This window comes from Syngnathus floridae, chromosome 13 (genome assembly GCF_059516105.1).
Source record: "Syngnathus floridae isolate MCC-2025c chromosome 13, RoL_Sflo_1.0, whole genome shotgun sequence".
Classification (NCBI taxonomy): domain Eukaryota; kingdom Metazoa; phylum Chordata; class Actinopteri; order Syngnathiformes; family Syngnathidae; genus Syngnathus; species Syngnathus floridae.
The window spans coordinates 2,348,313-2,365,767 of record NC_142425.1 but is presented as its reverse complement, the minus strand read 5'-3'; the positions used below and the strand labels follow the sequence as shown (position 1 = coordinate 2,365,767).

The 17,455-nt window shown below is 45.3% G+C and overlaps 1 protein-coding gene across 2 annotated transcripts; it reads right to left on the bottom strand.

Moving 5' to 3' along the window:
- Positions 1-4,989: 4,989 nt before the first annotated feature.
- thop1 (thimet oligopeptidase 1) lies at positions 4,990-16,720 on the bottom strand. Of its 2 annotated transcripts, none has more exons than XM_088393210.1 (14): positions 16,565-16,720; positions 14,909-15,115; positions 13,910-14,058; positions 13,723-13,830; positions 13,544-13,646; positions 13,254-13,411; positions 13,042-13,177; positions 12,790-12,932; positions 12,443-12,666; positions 12,137-12,338; positions 11,883-12,069; positions 11,693-11,821; positions 5,392-5,528; positions 4,990-5,187 (listed from the first exon to the last, which is right to left on the bottom strand). In XM_088393210.1, exons 1-14 carry the CDS (start codon positions 16,575-16,577, stop codon positions 5,026-5,028), a joined length of 2,058 nt encoding a protein of 685 aa, XP_088249336.1. In that variant the 5' UTR covers positions 16,578-16,720; the 3' UTR covers positions 4,990-5,025. The 2 variants fall into 2 exon arrangements, with proteins under 2 accessions (XP_088249336.1, XP_088249335.1); XM_088393209.1 differs by lacking the exon at positions 16,565-16,720 and adding an exon at positions 15,882-15,948.
- Between the last annotated feature and the right edge of the window lie 735 nt (positions 16,721-17,455).

Genomic DNA, 17,455 nt, shown 5'->3' with positions numbered 1-17,455 from the left:
TGACAATATTTCAACATTAAGTGCCCTAAATACCTACATTTGCGCTAACTTTTGCAAATTTTGCCCGATTAAACCCGTTTCAACATTTTAACCCCAAAAGTAAACCTCATGAAGCTGTTTTTTTCCATTTATTCCAAATTTAAAAAAATTTTGGCGCAATTTTTTTTTCCTTTAATTCCCATTCATTCTCTATTAGGATTCAAGATTTGCTCTAACTTCTACATTTTTTAACCGATTCAACTCGTTCCAACTTTCAACTGTTCAATTTTGTTTTTCTACTCTAATTTCTACATTTTTCAACTTATTCAAGCCATTCCACCTTTCAACTGTTCATCATTTTCCTACCTATTCCACAACTTCCCATTACCCAAAATTCCAAATTTTCAATTTTGAAATTCACACCCAATTTTCCCAAATTTGCTTTTTCCCTTCTAATTTCTACATTTTTCAACCGATTCAACTCTTTTCAACATCATTCTGCAGCATTCCCCAAGTATTTATTCAACCTCTTCACCTTCACACGCAATTTCTTCAGGAATTGCAAATTCTAGTTATTATTATTATTCTACTTATTCCGCTCACTTTTTTGACGCTTAACTCCTTCCACATACTTCAACCGATTCACTCCGTTCCACTTTTCACTTATTCCAAATATTCATGACACGGCTGCTTACATTTTTTTTGTTCGAAAAATTTTCCGTTTTCACAAAATTCACGATTTTGTGGCATTTTTTTCCCCATTCATTCTTAATGGCAGATTCAACATTTCACATTTTTGTTGTTCCAGTTTGAAATTTACTTATTTCAACACATTCAAATCACATTGGGGACATTCCCAAACTTGCCAAATTCAAAAATTTCACGTTTTCACTTTTAAAATTTGCACAAAATTTTGCAAAATTTCACAAAATTTAGTTTTTCACTTCTAGTTTCTACATTTTTCCACCGATTCAACTCGTTCCAACTTTCAACTGTTCATCTTTTGCCTACCTATTCCACACCTTCCCACTTACCAAAATTTCCAAATTTTCAATTTTGAAATTCACACCAAATTTTCCAAAAATTTAGTTTTTCCCTTCTAATTTCTACATTTTTCAACCGATTCAACCCATTCCAACTTTATTCATTTTGTTCACCTTATGCTTACCATATTCACCCCCTTCACCCCCACTTCCACAATTCAACCCTTGACCCCCACTTCCAGAGTGGCGGCCATCTTTGATTGACCCTGAAGTGCCCCAATGAACCCGGAATGAACTGGAAGTGCCCCAAATCAAACCGGAATTGACCCCAAATGAACCGGAAGTGACCTCAGGTAAACCGGAAGTGACCCCAAATCAAACCGGAAGTGAGCTTTTTAAACCGGAAGTGACCTATTTAAACCGGAAGTGACCCCAAACAAACCGGAAGTGACCTCAGCTAGACCGGAAGTGCCTCTTATCAAACCGGAAGTGACCCAAATAGACCGGAAGTGACCCAAATCAAACCGGAAGTGACCCCAAATGAACCGGAAGTGACCTCAGGTAAACCGGAAGTGTCCCCAAATCAAACCGGAAGTGACCTTTTTAAACCGGAAGTGACCCCAAATAAACCGGAAGTGACCTCAGCTAGACCGGAAGTGCCTCTAATCAAACCGGAAGTGACCTAAATAGACCGGAAGTGACCCAAATCAAACCGGAAGTGACCCCAAATGAACCAGAAGTGACCTCAGGTAAACCGGAAGTGACCCCAAATGCAAACCGGAAGTGACCTTTTTAAACCAGAAGTGACCCCAAATAAACCGGAAGTGACATTTTTAAACCGGAAGTGACCCCAAATGAACCGGAAGTGACCTCAGCTAGACCGGAAGTGCCTTTAATCAAACCGGAAGTGACCCAAATAGACCGGAAGTGACCTTATTTCAACATTAACTGCCCTAAATAGCTACATTAGGCGCTAACTTTTGCATTTTTTGTCCGATTGAACCCGTTTCAACATTTTAACCCCAAAAGTGAACCTCCTGAAGCCGTTTTTTTTCGTTTTTTCCAAATTTCAAAAAATTTTGGCGCAATAGCTTTTTCTTTTAATTCCCACTCATTCTCTATGGGGATTCAAGATTTAGTCTAACTTCTACATTATTTAACCGTTTCAACCCGTTCCAACTTTCAACTGTTCATCTTTTGCCTACCTATTCCACAACCTCCCACTTACCAAAAATTCCAAACTTTCACATTTGAAATTCAACCAATTTCTCCAAAATTTAGTATTACACTTCTATTTTCCACATTTCTCAAGAAATTCAACTCATTTCAACATCATTCGGCATCATTCCCCAAGAAGTGATTCAAAGTATTCGCCTTCACACGCAATTTCTCCAGAAATTGCATTTTCTAGTTTACAAATGTGATTGCACTTTAATTTACATATTTAAATGTTCAGATATTAAGATGTGATAGACAGTTTTTGCATGATTTGAATGAGGCAAAATAACATGCTTTCTCTCTCGAATATATTGTTCTAATAATTTGTTTCAGATGTAATCATTTTCTGTGTAAAAATTAAATTTGGTGTTCAAAAAATGTTTTCAAACTTGAGTATTGAAAAAAGGGGTCCGTCTTATAATCAGGGCCAATATGTTAATACACTTAGGGATAACATTGTATTCTCATTATTACTCTTAAAGAAAACTGAGAAAATAGAACGGGGTTGTTTTTTAGGTCTGTCACAGACAAGATTTAAAACACGACTATTTGCCTACAATTTCCAAAATAAAAGGTGCCACTGCCATCTTTTGTATTGGATGTAACATTTGAGTAGGGTCACGTCGCAACACGTGCACTTTGGCTGCCCTGCCCCACTATTTGCGTTTGAAAGTGACTCGCTGGAAATACTAACGAAGTGAATTGCTGCCACACCAGGGAAACAAAAAGTTGATCATCATAATTAACGTTGTTGGATTTTGTCCACAATTTAGGGAGCGCGTTATCTGCGCCTCACGGCAAAAGGCATTGCCAATCACCTGTTATCCAATTTACTCACTGCGTGCTTGTTTGATTTCTTCAGATTTAGGAAAATGCTAAGACACTGAAGCAGAAATTAGACTTACACAGGTTGGTTGAGTTCAATCACAATTCTTGTTCAAAAAGCTCTGTTTTCAGGAAAGTATAATTCAGCGCTGGGCCCTTCAAGAGCAGAAAGTCTCCATTCAGAAAAGGCAACGTTCAAGGTTCTTTGGTTAGCTTATATCAGTCGCACATGCCAGTGTGGGCCGAGTTTGATGGGTGATGAGTCTTTGGGGTGGGGCAAGTTCGCCATGGGAGTGGGTGCTGGTTATAGGCGATTCGGTGTGTGTGGGGGCTGTCGTCTTCCATCCCGTCTTTCGGCCTTGGCGATCATCTTTGGCCGAGTCCTTGGCTGGCTCCCTCTGGCACCTGCTGGTTTTATCTCCACGTGACCTTCCTGTGAACATTATTCTCCAATCTTGGACATACACTGTCGTACCTCATTCTTTGAATTTTGTACGAAATTATGTTAGCTTTTGGCTGTGACATCATTAATCTATTGCTGTTCTTTTGATACTTCATGTCTTTTCTTATTCTTAGTTTAATCATGCTTCCAACCGTATCTTTTCTTTGTTAGGCAAAATATTTCCCTCTGTGCAGAGCGTTCAGTAGTAATCAAAAACTGGCGTCTAGCATTAGTCAAAACATAAGATACAATCAAGTACTGAACGGTCAAGACGACTCTGGCCGTGTCCATGATTTAGAGAAAAAACATCAGGCATGCATTACACAGTTCCTTTAGGGTCATTAAGCTATTTAGGCAATATATCAAAAGTCATTTGTTATTTCAAAGTGCTCAGAAATATATATCAGATCATAAAGTTATTAAAACCTTTCTCATTACCATTAATGAAAAATGTCTAGTTATGTCTTCTTTATTGATTTGGTGTGTAGGTATAATTATAAGCTTAAAGTATTTCTTTTATTGATTTAATATGTGAATATACTTTTCTGCTTATGTACTTTATTCAATGAGGTTTGAGAATATCTGTTTTTGTAGCTAGGTAGGACTTTTAGTATTTCGACCCCATTCCTTCAACGTAAAACGTTCCGCAACAGTAAAATAAAAAGTAAAAAAAAACATATTAACGTAAAAGTTCCGTTTCATGTTATGTGAAGTTGTTACGTTTGGTGTTAGATAAATTGTATATATATGTTGTCATGCGTTCCCTAATGAGTACTTATTAATAAAGTTATTGCGCAGAATGCTTGCTGTTTCTTCTTGCAGACATCACCCAGTCCACAACAAGTCAAACGATGCTGTCTAGAGCTTCCTGACCTTCTACACATCTGGGAATCCAAGAAAGTTGTTGATGTCTGCACATGTCATTTTGTCTATGCACTCTTTTCACATAACTACTTTGTTTCCCATAACATTCACTTTTCGTTTCTCATGGGATCCTGTCCGCGACTTCTAGTTTCACATAGAATCTCGTTTCTTCACTCATGAGACAAAGCCCACGCTTTCCCCCCCACCTATCAGGGGCTAGTCTCACATTGTAGGTAGGGCATTCCTAAATAAAAAGAGAGGAGTGTAAACAAGACCTTTAGTGTATTTTGGATTGATGTAAGTCTGTTTGCACTCCTCGCGAGAAAAGACTCAACATTCTGTCTCACTGGTTTTGTCTGCTGATCCTTTTGCTGAATCTGAACCTGACATTTGGCTTTTGCATTTACTTAAAGTTCATCAACACCGCTTATCCGGTTGGGGGTCACAGGGGCTGCAGACTATCCTCTAAACTGGTCACCAGCCACACATCAAATTAGGTTTTTGAATTAGGGTTGGGGTTGCAAATTTATGGTTAGGGTTTAAAAATAGGGCTTTGTAGGGCTAATCGGCAGAATACCGCCACTTTAGCCTTCATGACGGCTCCAGTGAAAGCAAGTGTCAACAAGTTCTTTGCACTGCACAGCTTTCGTCAAGAAAAAAAGACACGCAGACAACACATGCGGTGACAGGAGCACTTGTGTTGCTTTTATTTGCTCAGCAAGGACACGGCGTCGCGGGCTCCAGATCCAGAGGCAGCCCTTTGCTGATGAGGAACGCTTCTTGCTTGGGTTCGCGGCCCAGGAACTTCTTCAACATGTCTGCCGCGTCCACAGAGCCGCCGGGGCCCAAGATGCACTTCCTGTAGTCCAGGCCCACCTGCGTACAAGCACACACCCGGAAGAAGTAGAACGTCGGTTCTTGACATTTTTTAAACATCCCAGCTTGATTTCGCTACCAAGAACGGCCAGCGGGAGAAGTGTCCTGACCAGAATTGATCTGGCGGAATGCTCGCCTCTTGTTTTTGTGTTGTGTTTGTTGTGTGTTTGTGCCTGCATGCTCTGTATTTGTGCCACGGCTCACCTCTGGGTTCATGATTCCTTCCTGTTTGAAGCGGGCGTAAAACATGTCCATGGAGAACACCTCGCTCCACAGGTAGCCGTAGTACTGCGCGTCGTAGCCGTCGGACAAATGGCCGAACGTGGCTGGCATGTTGGTGCCTGAGGACGCGCGGGCGCAGGTAAAGGCGTGGGTGGGCAGGTCACACGGAAAAGAAAACGCAAACCAACAACTCGCACATCCTTTTCCAGCGACTGCATGAAAACGCAGACTCTGGCTGCTAACCACTCCGAGTACGTCAATGTTGCGGCGCGTAGCCAGTAGCGTTTTTTGGCATGGGCAACATGGGCGGGCTCCCTAGGGAGAAATTTTTTATGTCACGTGGGGGGGGGGGGGGGGGTAGGGGGACAAGTTACCCCACCACCAAAAAAAAACTACGCCGCAAAGTGGTTTTATCACTGAGTGGGGAATTGGCAATTTAGCACCTACTTCAGCTGCAGGCCGACTGGATGAGCCTGAGGCAAGTGAAGAATTTCCAGGTTAACGGAAGTCAGTGAGCAAATTGGCTAAGACAGCGTTATGGTTGCTAATCAGAGTCAGTTTTTCACGTGCTGACCGACGCACTTTCATCAGTAGTAACATACAACACAAACAGAAGAGGCGGTAATTAGAGAAGGTTTATGTCCAACAGGGGGGTGGCCGGTAAACAGAACACTTTTTGTCTGATCGCCAAGGGGCACTGAAATGGGCGATATGTATATTTTTCTTATGTAGTATGCAATACCTGCATCTCACTGGTGTTCTTACTAGAACAGCGGCTGTTTTGATCTACCTCTAACAGCGGGGTGCGTCAATTGACGCTCCATCGATGCGACACGTTACCGTCGCACATCACATGTTGTGCACCTCATGTTATCGCAATCGTCTTGTTCGAGTGCACACCCCGATAACGTAATTGTGTGAGAATATTGTAGCGGAGTGACGAGTGTAATTGTATAATAGTTTATGGAGAAAAACAATTTATAAGGGACAATCGACGTGCTGTCAATTCAGTCATATTTAAACTTGCGCAATGACGTCGGCATGCGGTCGCGGAGGAAAACGTAAATTTTGAGGGGAATTTTTAGCAGCATGGGCGATAATTAGAGGTATCAATGTTTTTTATTTATGTCATCGCTAACACACACTGGGCGATTATTAGAATATGGGCAATAATTAGAATAAATACAATATGTGTGAAATTATTAACACATTATTATATAATTTTACATGGTATTTTCACACTAAATCGCAAGAGGGCGCTCTAGGCCTGTGTTGATAATGGTATAGAGTGATGTAAGCAGGGATGAGAATGGCAAATGTGAAAAACACTGAAAAGTAGCCGGGGGTCTGGGGGAGGGGGGTGATTATATATATATATATATATATATATATATATATATATATATATATATATATATATATATATATATATATATATATATATATATATTATACGGCTGACTAGCTCAATCAGTAAGTGACATGACTTACAAACGGAAGACCCGGGTTCGATTCCCGGCAGGGGCACAATATGAGCAATGAGCGATTACCTTACCAACAGTCAGTGTGGGTCCTTAGGCAAGACCCTTAACGATACCGCCTACCTCAGAGATAATGAGAGTACAAGAAACGAAAGACATGCCGGCTCAGACGTCGCCCGGACAAACAAGGTCTGCGTCAGGTGCTGGGGAACCAGAGCACCCTGATGAAAAATGGGCTACTGGAACAAGACACAAATGGGCGAGATGCGAGAATAAGGATTTGTTGGAATGCTACTACTCCAGCAACCCGAGCGAGAGGGGTTACATGCGGAGAATGCGGGAACAATGGCAACTTCAATACCCACAGTCAACACTATCGGCCAAGCAACTAGTAGCTCAATGTTCCAATATCCATAAACGGCACCTGCTATCACACCTCGAGATTGATGAGATACAACACAAATGCCATAGCGAAGGCCAACCAGAGCACCAGGTCAGAGACGAGTTAAATCCATGTAAAAGCCCAGAGGTTGGGTACGAAACCCCAATAAGCACAATCAAGCTGAACGAGGCAGCAACTGACCTGAAGAACAAGATCACGGTGAGAATGAATGCTCGGGAACCTAGATACACACTGCAGAGGCTAAGTGAAGTACCCTCAGAAAGTCTCCTAGAAGATGTGAATGCAGCATTGACAACAATTCCTACGGCTACCATCACTGAAACCAATGAGCTGATATACACCTCAGCAGCAGTGATTCTAGAAATGCTTGGCTACAAGAAGAATGACCATATGCGACCACAACAGTGCCCACCATGGAAGAGAAGGCTGGAGGCCAAAATCAAGATAGCACGGAGAGAAGTGAGCCAAATGACAGAGGCCCAGAAAGGTGCAATGAAAAAGCAAGTTCCCAAGAAATACAGCCATATACCTGAAGCACTCGAAACTGCCAAACAAAGACTCCAAGCCTTGGCCAGCCGCCTAAAGAGGTACACAAGAGAGAATGAAGCCAGACGAATAAACAGGTTGTTCACAACACAACCAGCGAAAGTGTACGCTCAGTGGCAGGGGAATAATAGACATGATCCACAGCTACTGGCTCAAGAAACTTACAACTCTCCATGAGCGCCTGGCAGCACAAATGAACCAGCTGCTAAGGGATGGGACTCACCCTAAATGGCTAACCCAAGGGCGTACGATCCTGATCCAGAAGGATCCATCAAAGGGTACAGTCCCATCCAACTACCGGCCAATCACCTGCCTCTCCACAACATGGAAGCTGATGTCGGGCATAATATCAGATAAGATCAGCAGGCACATGGATCAATACATGAGCACTGCTCAGAAAGGGATTGGTAAAAATACCAGAGGAGCAAAACATCAACTCCTGGTGGATAGAACAGTCACCCAAGACTGCAGAACTAGACGTACCAACCTGAGCACTGCCTGGATTGATTACAAGAAAGCATATGACTCAATGCCACATACTTGGATCACTGAATGCTTGAGGCTGTACAACATCAATGGGACTCTGAGAACCTTCATCGCCAACTCGATGAAACAGTGGAAAACCACACTTGAAGCCAATGGCAAGCCACTTGCACACGTGACCATCAAATGTGGTATATACAAGGAGACGCTCTGTCCCCAATGCTGTTCTGTATAGGACTGAACCCCCTCAGCCAAATAATCAACAAGACGGGCTATGGATACCAACTCAGGAATGGGGCCACCATCAGCCACCTCCTCTACATGGATGACATAAAGCTGTACGCTAAGAACGAGCGGGACATTGACTCCCTGATCCACACTACCAGGATCTACAGCACTGACATCGGAATGTCATTCGGACTTGAGAAATGTGGCCGCATGGTGACTAAAAGAGGAAAGGTAATCCACACAGAGGGGGTCTCACTCCCAGAAGGAACAATAGCAGACATTGAGGACAGCTACAAATACCTTGGAATTCCACAGGCAAATGGCAACCTTGACGAGGAAACAAGGAAAGCAGCCACAGCCAAATACCTCCATCGAGTAAGGCAAGTCCTAAGAAGTCAGCTCAATGGCAAGAACAAGTCCCTAGCCATTAACAAATACGCCCTACCAGTAATCAGGTACCCTGCAGGAATCATACGGTGGCCAAAGGAAGATATACAGACCACAGATATCAAGACACGGAAGCTCCTAACCATGCATGGAGGGTTCCATCCCAAGTCCAGCACCCTGAGACTGTACACTAGCCGTAAAGAAGGAGGCCGAGGACTAGCGAGCGTGAGAGCCACTATCCAAGATGAAACATCCAAGATCCATAAGTACATCAGGGATAAGGCCCCAACGGATGACGTGCTCAGTGAATGTCTCAGACAATGGGCATCAAAGGAAGATGAGATGCTGGAGGGACCATCATGGGAGGACAAGCCCCTACATGGGATGTACCACCGAAACATAGCTGAAGTAGCTGATATCCAGAAATCCTACCAATGGCTAGAAAGAGCTGGTCTGAAGGACAGCACAGAGGCACTGATCCTGGCTGCACAAGAACAGGCCTTGAGCACCAGAGCAATAGAGGCCCAAATCTACCACACCAGACAAGACCCCAGGTGTAGATTGTGCAAAGAAGGTCCTGAGACAATCCAGCACATAACTGCAGGGTGTAAGATGCTGGCAGGTAAAGCATACATGGAGCGCCATAACCAAGTAGCTGGAATAGTGCTGTGCAACATCTGTGCAGAGTATGGACTGGAAGTCCCAAGATCCAAGTGGGAAACACCTCCAAAGGTGGTAGAGAATGACCAAGCCAAGATCCTCTGGGACTTCCAGATCCAGACAGACAGAATGGTAATGGCGAACCAACCGGACATTGTGGTGGTGGACAAAGAGCAGAGGAAAGCCGTTGTGGTTGACATAGCCATCCCAAATGATGGTAACATTAGGAAAAAGGAACATGAGAAACTTGAGAAATATCAAGGGCTCAGAGAAGAGCTGGAGAAGACCTGGAGAGTTAAGACTTCAGTGGTACCTGTGGTCATTGGAGCACTAGGGGCAGTAACCCCCAAACTGGAGGAGTGGCTGAAACAGATCCCAGGAAAAACATCTGACATCTCAGTCCAGAAAAGTGCAGTACTAGGAACAGCAAAGATACTGCGTAGAACCCTCAAGCTCCCAGGCCTCTGGTAGAGGACCCGAGCTTGAAGGGAAAAAGAGACCACCCACGGGGGGTGAGGAAAAGTTTTTTTTTTTTATATATATATATATATATATATCCCTAGATCTATCTAACTAAATAACTCGTCTACAAGTGAAGAAAACCCAATCGCAAATTCACATTGTGGCGGTGTAAAAACACTTAGTTCTCAGCGTAACTAAGGAGAAATGATGTGACGAAAGTAGCGCCAAAATGCTGCCGAAATTAAGGCGGATGTTGTTGCATCAGTGCTGCCAGTTAGTTAGGTTTACAGAGGCAAGCCAATTTCCGTAAGATGCCGTCGCGGCAGGTGGGTGAATGCTCGCGAGTAGCCGAGACTAACGTTGGTCGGCCAGTTGGCCGGCCGCTTCCCTTTCTTGGCAATGTTCATATCAGAAGATAGTTTCATAAACAAATATTTGACATTTGCTAGTGCAACTATATTTCGTGACAACTTTTTTTGTACCATAACTGAAAGTACACCAACCATAGAATTTGGGGCTGTTACCAAGGAGCTAATCGTTCCTCCTTTGAAAGACAGATTAATGTCATTTATGACATTTATTACATTAATTATTATTATTATTTATTAAATTATTCCTTACATTATGATATTTACATTGATTACATTTAGCAGGTAAAGGCATGTTTATTTAAATTTATAATTCATGGAGAGATGTTCTTATGTTATATTGTGGTACAGTAATCCCTCGTTTCTCGCGGATAATTGGTTCCAAAACCACCCCGCAATAAGTGAAATCCGCGAAGTAGGGTCACCGTCTCATCTGTACATTTTTTGTGTGTCAATAAATGTATATGAAACCATTTAAGTGCATATGTTATTATTAGAGCATTAAATCATAGTTTCAAACATGTAAATAATACATCAATAGTACAAATAACATACAGAAAAACATAAAAATATAAAAAATATAAATATTATACGTGTGTGTAACATGTAGACGTGAAGTTCTCTTGTTAACCTTGGTTAAACAGGGACCTTTAGTGGTCACAAGTTACCATAGCAGTGCTATGCGCGTTTTGTAAATGTATATGTAGATGTAGCTAAAGTATACGTACTGTAAATATGATTTTAGGACTCTTATTATTATTATAACAACTTTTTACAACAAGGTACAATACTGTAAATATGTTTTCAGAAGTCTTATTATAACAACTTTTATAACAAAGTACAACACTGCAAATATGTTTTTAGAACTCTTATTATAACAACTTTTTTTTTTGGCTGCAAAAAAATCCGCGATGCAGTGAAGCCACGATAACCGAACTGCGAAGTAGCGAGGATCACTGTGTATCAAGTTCAATCACAATGGCATTCACAGGGGCTCTTTTAAAATTATTTAGCGCATATACTGTTCTTATTTAAAGTAACAAAAAAAAATAAAATGTTTGGGTGGTGGTGGGGGCTTGGAAGTAGTCTTGCCCAGGGACTAATTCAGTGAAGAACTGCCACTGCGCATAGCATCAAATTATTGGGGCCCCTTGGGAAATTTTTCTTTGGAGCTTTGGCGTAAATGTTGGATGGGAGTGGCAAGAAAGCATCTTTTTTGGGGGAATGAGCTGTTTCATGTTGGCTAACGTTGTGGAAATACTCACCGGGAGAAGCGGGAATTCCGAGCACTTCCTGGCAAAGTCGCGCGTACTCCTCGGCAGGGTCCAGGCCGCTGTGCGTATGCAGCGCCTGATCAACCTTTGCTAGCACGATTTGTCTCAGGTTGAAGAGTCCTGTGGGCAGGCAATGGCATCAAGTGCGTTCATGCGCGCGCGCGTGCGGCGAGGGACTGACCGGTGTTGGCCAGGCGAGACTTGATGAGTTTGTCCAGGAGCTGCTCAGGGATGGGCTGCTGCGTGCGATAGTGTCTGGACATCCTGCGCAGAGGTTCCTTCTCCCACACCCAGTTCTCCAACATCTGCGATGGCGCCTCCACAAAGTCGCGCTCCACGTGAGTGCCGCTGAACATGGCGTAGTCAGCCTGCGGGGGGCCACCGTTAGGTGGCGAGTGTGGGTTTTGCGATTTTGACGACGGGCGCACGCGGCACCTGTGCGCAGAGCTGATGCATGACGTGTCCAAACTCGTGGAAGTAGGTCTCCACCTCATCGTGCTGCAGCAGCGAGGGCGCGGAGGGCGAGGGCTTGCTGAAGTTGGCCACCATGGCAGCCACCGACATCTGACGATGGCCATCGGCCAGGAGGCAGCCGGGCTGGAGGCCAAAGCACGCCGCATGGCCGTACTTGCCCTCCCTGTGAGCACAGCACATGCGTGCGCATCACTTCCAATGTAGAGCGCCGGCTGCGTGTCAGTGGGCCACCTCATGGTCCACTGCAGCAACGGCAGCTGTGCTCACCTGGGGTACAGGTCCAGGTAGAACTGTCCCAGCACCTGGCCCTGGCTGCGGTCCTTCACAACGTAGACCTTGACGTCAGGGTGCCAGACGGGGGCACTCTGGAGCAGCTCAAAGGTCAGACCCAGGAGCTCCTGGTAGATATCCAGCAAACCCTGGGTCACTACATCCATGGGGAAGTACTCCTTCAGGAGGTTCTGGTCGACCGCGTACTGGCTCTCCTCCACCTACCGCCAACACGCAAACAAGGAAAGCATCGTGAGGACCACCCGGTGTCAGGGGGGCTGAGAAATCTCAGGTCTGGCGCTGGGGCCGACTTTGAACCCGATTTGAAAGACTTTTGGTGTCACCTGTGTCATAAAGTAGCGTGTGTCCCAAGCGTGCAGTCGCCCATCAAAGTGCAGCCCCCGCTTGAGGCACTCCTCCTCCTTCAGCTTGAGGATGAGCTGGCGCTCCTGGTCCCCCAAAGGTTTCAGTTTGTGAGACAGCTCCTCTGAGGAGTAAGAGTAAGAGGGGACGCGGATGCCATGCGGACCCCAGGTGCGGATGCCAGGCGGACGCCATGCGGACGCCATGTAGACACCATGCGGACGAGTGCTCACCCAGGAAGACGGCCACCTGCTTGGCCGACTTGACCATGTTCATCTCCAGCACAAAATCGGCGTGGGTGCCAAAACCCAGGAGGAAACTCTTCCGAGCGCGGAGGGCCACCATCTCCTTCAGGATGGCAGAGTTCTCCTGCAAGGGCGGGGTGCCGCATCAAGGACAGACGGAGGAGCGCAAAAACCGCTGGCCGCAGGGGAAGGGTGCTCACCTCCTTGCAGCGCGAGTTGAAGGCCTCCTCCAGCTTCCTTCGAGTTTCCGGCACAAAGCACTTCTTCATGGTGGGAAAGTAGTGAGGATACTTCAGGGTCACCTTCAGATTCTCTCCATCTTTGTCCAGCGAGCTCAGGAAGTCTTCCGGCAGGCCACCTGCAGCGAGAGGAGGGAGAAGGAGCGGGAAGAAAATCAAGAGGCGGAGCAAGGGAGAAAGGAAAAGAAAAAGCAGAGGGACAAAGGCAAACAGCAAAAGAGAAGAGGAACAAGCGAGGCGTGCTCACCCACCCAGTTGGTCCCTGCTGAAGCTCAGGCTGGTGGTGTCCTCATTCAAGTTTTTGTTGAAGTCGATGCACAAGGTGCTCAGCGTCTTCTTGATACTCTTTATCTCCTACGCGATCGCACGTGCACAAGATGAAGCCACCGCGTGTGGGCGCTGAGACGCGGTTGGCGGCCGGCACCGGCACCTCCTGCATGTCTTTGGGAAGGTGGAGCCCGTTCCTCCGGCCCAACTTCAGCAGGCGCTCCATGTAGCGTTGTGACTCGGGTGGCAGGCCCGCGCACTCCAGCTTGTCCTGCGCGCACAGAACACAGGCGCCGTCGGCACTGAGCAAGCAGACTCGGGGAGGGCGAAGGTGACATGATGGTGGCTACCTGCAAGGCCACAATCCTAAGGTAGACGTCCTCCCTCATGCTCATCTCTATGTCAAACTCAGATAGACGTTTGTCGGCTTGCGTGCTGGCCGCTCGCACGTCCTTGCAGGGAGAAACGTGCTGAGGGAAGTCCAGCGTGTTTCGCTCCACTGGAGGAAACGCAAAGCTGTTAGCCATGACCGCCTTGGAAGGAGCCGAGGCCCAACCACCTGTTCCCGGTTGACCTTTTTTCCAAAGGGGAGCCTCGCGAAGCCTTCGGAAGAGCGCGCTAGTCAGCAACACACGTAATGCCGCGCTTGCCGCTTAAGCCCAAAGCGCTGACGTCGGCCATCTTTAGAGGTCAAACGCCGACTCAGCGTTCCTGCATGCCTCAACAAAGGCTCGACAAAAGCCCCATTGGCCACGTTTGTGTTGACGCGGTGCTTGGAAGGTTCCCAACAGCAGGCCCCAAGCCACGGTTGCTTTTGGTCATTTTCAAAATTTTATTCCAAATTGACAGCGCAGTAAAAGGCACAAGCTTGAATTGCAAACAGCTTGCTTGCTGCCTGAGAGCCGCGGGAACGATCCAATGATACGATCGATTAGCAACTGCGATTTTGAGATGCGGTCGAAAATAAAATGCTTGCATTCCAGCCTCCCGTCAGCCAATCTTGTCACATTTCTGTCATCCTCTGTTCGAGTAGCCAGCCTATGTTTGTGCCGCTTCTAAGAAAACTTGAGGCTGCTTTGGCATCGGGAAATAACTTTTTGGCGAGCGGTGACGGAATCATTAGCAACCCACTTAGGCGTGTAGATCTTTCACACTGACAATTTTGAATCACGTCCGTTTTTGGAATAAAGGGCCAAAAATTCAAAAATAAAAAGCCTGATTGTTCGATGACTACAATCGCAGTGAGGTGAAGGCCGAAAGTTATCAGTTTGCTTTCGGAGTTCCTTCACTCCCAAAAAGGATCAAAAGTGCGGCGAGAGGGGGGCGGTCGCGGCAAGACGGGCACGCACCCGTGTAGTCCACCTCCACGTCGGCCAGCGCCTTTACGGTGTTCTGGAAGGTGACAGCGTCCATGTCCAGAGCGCCCACAGCGTCGTAAACCCTCTTGGTGTCTTCCATTAGCCTATCAGCCGCCTGCCGAATCTGCTCTGCGCTCAGGTCCCATCGCAGGCGGTTTACCGGGAACACGCCACCATCACCGCCCGAGACCGCCTCACCTGAAAGACGCGGCAAAGGTGATGATGATGATGCCGCTCATCCACCCAATTGTCAAATGCGCTGGAAACAGACGGCTTCAAAACGTTTCTCAGTTTGGATGGCCTTTGCTGGCTTGGGACAGCCCTATGCTCAGATTAATGGGCGGTTTGACAGCTCCTCAACTTGGTGTTCAGAAAGCCTTTGCATTAGGGATGTCCTGGTCAACATATTAGGTCTCCGATCCTATCTTTTGACCTCAAATCTGATCCGATTTCGAGTCCCGATCCAATATTTTGCCTTTAGTATTGAAATGTATAAAACTACTATATATTTTGAGCAAGTAACTCAACTTTTTAAAAGACTAAAATTTCATCAATACGCATTAGTATTATTATTGTAAATCCCGTGAAATCAAATAATACTGACAAAGGTCAGCTTGAATTTAATATTTTAGATAAAAATAAAAACACTGACTTGGTACAGTGTTATCAAAAAGAAAGTGCTATCCAAGTGCTAATGAGATGGGCTGGTTGTCAAGAGCAATAAATTTGACCAGCCTTTCTGTGATCTTCTTTGCCCTCTTGTTTTCGTTGGAGTATTTGTCTCTCCTCATAACGTCCAGCGTTTGCTGTTTTGCTTTAGCAACATTTCAATCTGCAGCTTTACAAAACGCTTTATACTCATCGTCATGTTTTGTCCTCAGATGACGAATCAAGTTTGTGGTGTTAAATGTAGCTCTGCTGCTACCTCCTCTTGAAATTGCCATGTTGCAGACATTGCAAGTACCTTTAGGACAGTTTTCACTCTCGAGAGAACATTTTTTCCACACTTCTGACATTCTCGCTTTGCACTGCCACGGACGTTTGTATTGCGCAGCTACCGTCAACCGTAACTCGGGGTTACTTTACAGCAGTTGCCGTAAAGATCGGCACGACATGTCAGCTAATGTAGCCGAGCTTCGATCGATCACCGGACAATAGGAAAAGCTGGAGCCGATCAGATCGAGACATCCCTACCATCCTCTTCTAACACAAAGGTCACATGGCATCGTAATGGCACCGGACCATCATGTGGCAGCCATTTTGCCTTCACAAAGCAAAATAAAAAGTTTAGTACTGAGCTATGAATCGGGGCCATTGCGTGTCTTTTCCGTGATTACGATTGTACAAAGAGCTTAATAAGTAACTTTGACATTGTGAACGCCCTACGAAGGAAAAAAAAAGTCAAACGTTGTAAAGCTACTGCGCTGGTTGATTGCGGGACGGAGCAGATGACAAGAGGCAGTTGTCCGATGTCCATCAGGACAGCGCGCTCGCTTTGGGGGTGAAGCGAGCGCGCTAGCTAGCACGATCGAGCGGCTAGCTAGCCGGCGAGCCAGCTAAACGCACTTGCGCTTGCGAATCTTCCGACAGGTCGGTCGGTCAGGCGACCCCGCTCAAAGACGCCGCCAGCGCGTGTTGTGTGCTCACCTGTGGGGCTCATGTTGACGTCTGGCCACTATTTGCTCGCCAGCAACCCGCCCGTGCTCCCTTTTGCTGCCACCGACAAGCTACGAGCAAGAAGAACGCCTCCCACATCCGGTGCCAAACTTCAAAGTCAACTACGCGTTCAACTTGTCTCGTCATTTGTCAACATCGCAGTCTTCGCCTGAATAAACTCTTGTCCGCGTGTTGATTTCAAATAAATTTAGCACGGCTTATAGACACATGGACTCAAATTACAAATCACGTTGCTCTTATTTGCGACAGCCGGTATACACATCGTGGTCGAGCGTATTCAGCATATTGATAAAAAAAAAAAAAAAGTAATAATAATAACAAAAGGTCTAAAAGTGAAATAAAAATAGACGTCTATAGCATTGACGTCTCATAGATGTCTATTAGACGTCTATACTGTAGACGTCTACGGGATGTCTTTTAGACGTCTATTTGACGTCTATATGTGAACGTTTTGTAGACGTCTACGGTATAGACGACGTCTATATGTGAGTTTTTTAGACGTCTACGGGATAGACGTCTATTAGTTGTCTGTTAGACGTTTAGATGTGAGTTTTTTTAGACGTCTACAGGATAGACGTCTATTAGACGTCTGTATGTGAAAGTTTTATGGACGTTTATTGAGTAGACGTTCGAATGATAGTTAATAGCTATTAGCGCGATTAGCTAGTGAACATCTAGACGTCTATTCAACATTGAGGTTCTCTTCAATACATTTAACCTGTTATCCTTACCTTTGTGTAGTTCCAGGATGTTGTGAAAATGCATTTGATTAGTGATGGTCCAGGGTTTGAAAATGTAATTTTTTTTAATATAAAAATAGGTTTCAGTAACAGTCAGACTTTGTTGTGGGTTCAAACCCCG

What these genes read in the sequence shown, in the direction of transcription:
- thop1 (XM_088393209.1), bottom strand. Translation starts at nt 15,933, where the DNA reads ATGTCAGAAGTGTGGAAAAAATGTTCTCTCGAGAGTGAAAACTGTCCT. An exon ending in CACGCTACTTTATGACACAG is followed by an intron (nt 12,667 to 12,789) that starts GTGACACCAAAA and finishes TGTTGGCGGTAG; the next exon opens with GTGGAGGAGAGCCAGTACGC. An exon ending in TACCTGGACCTGTACCCCAG is followed by an intron (nt 12,339 to 12,442) that starts GTGAGCACAGCT and finishes CTGTGCTCACAG; the next exon opens with GGAGGGCAAGTACGGCCATG.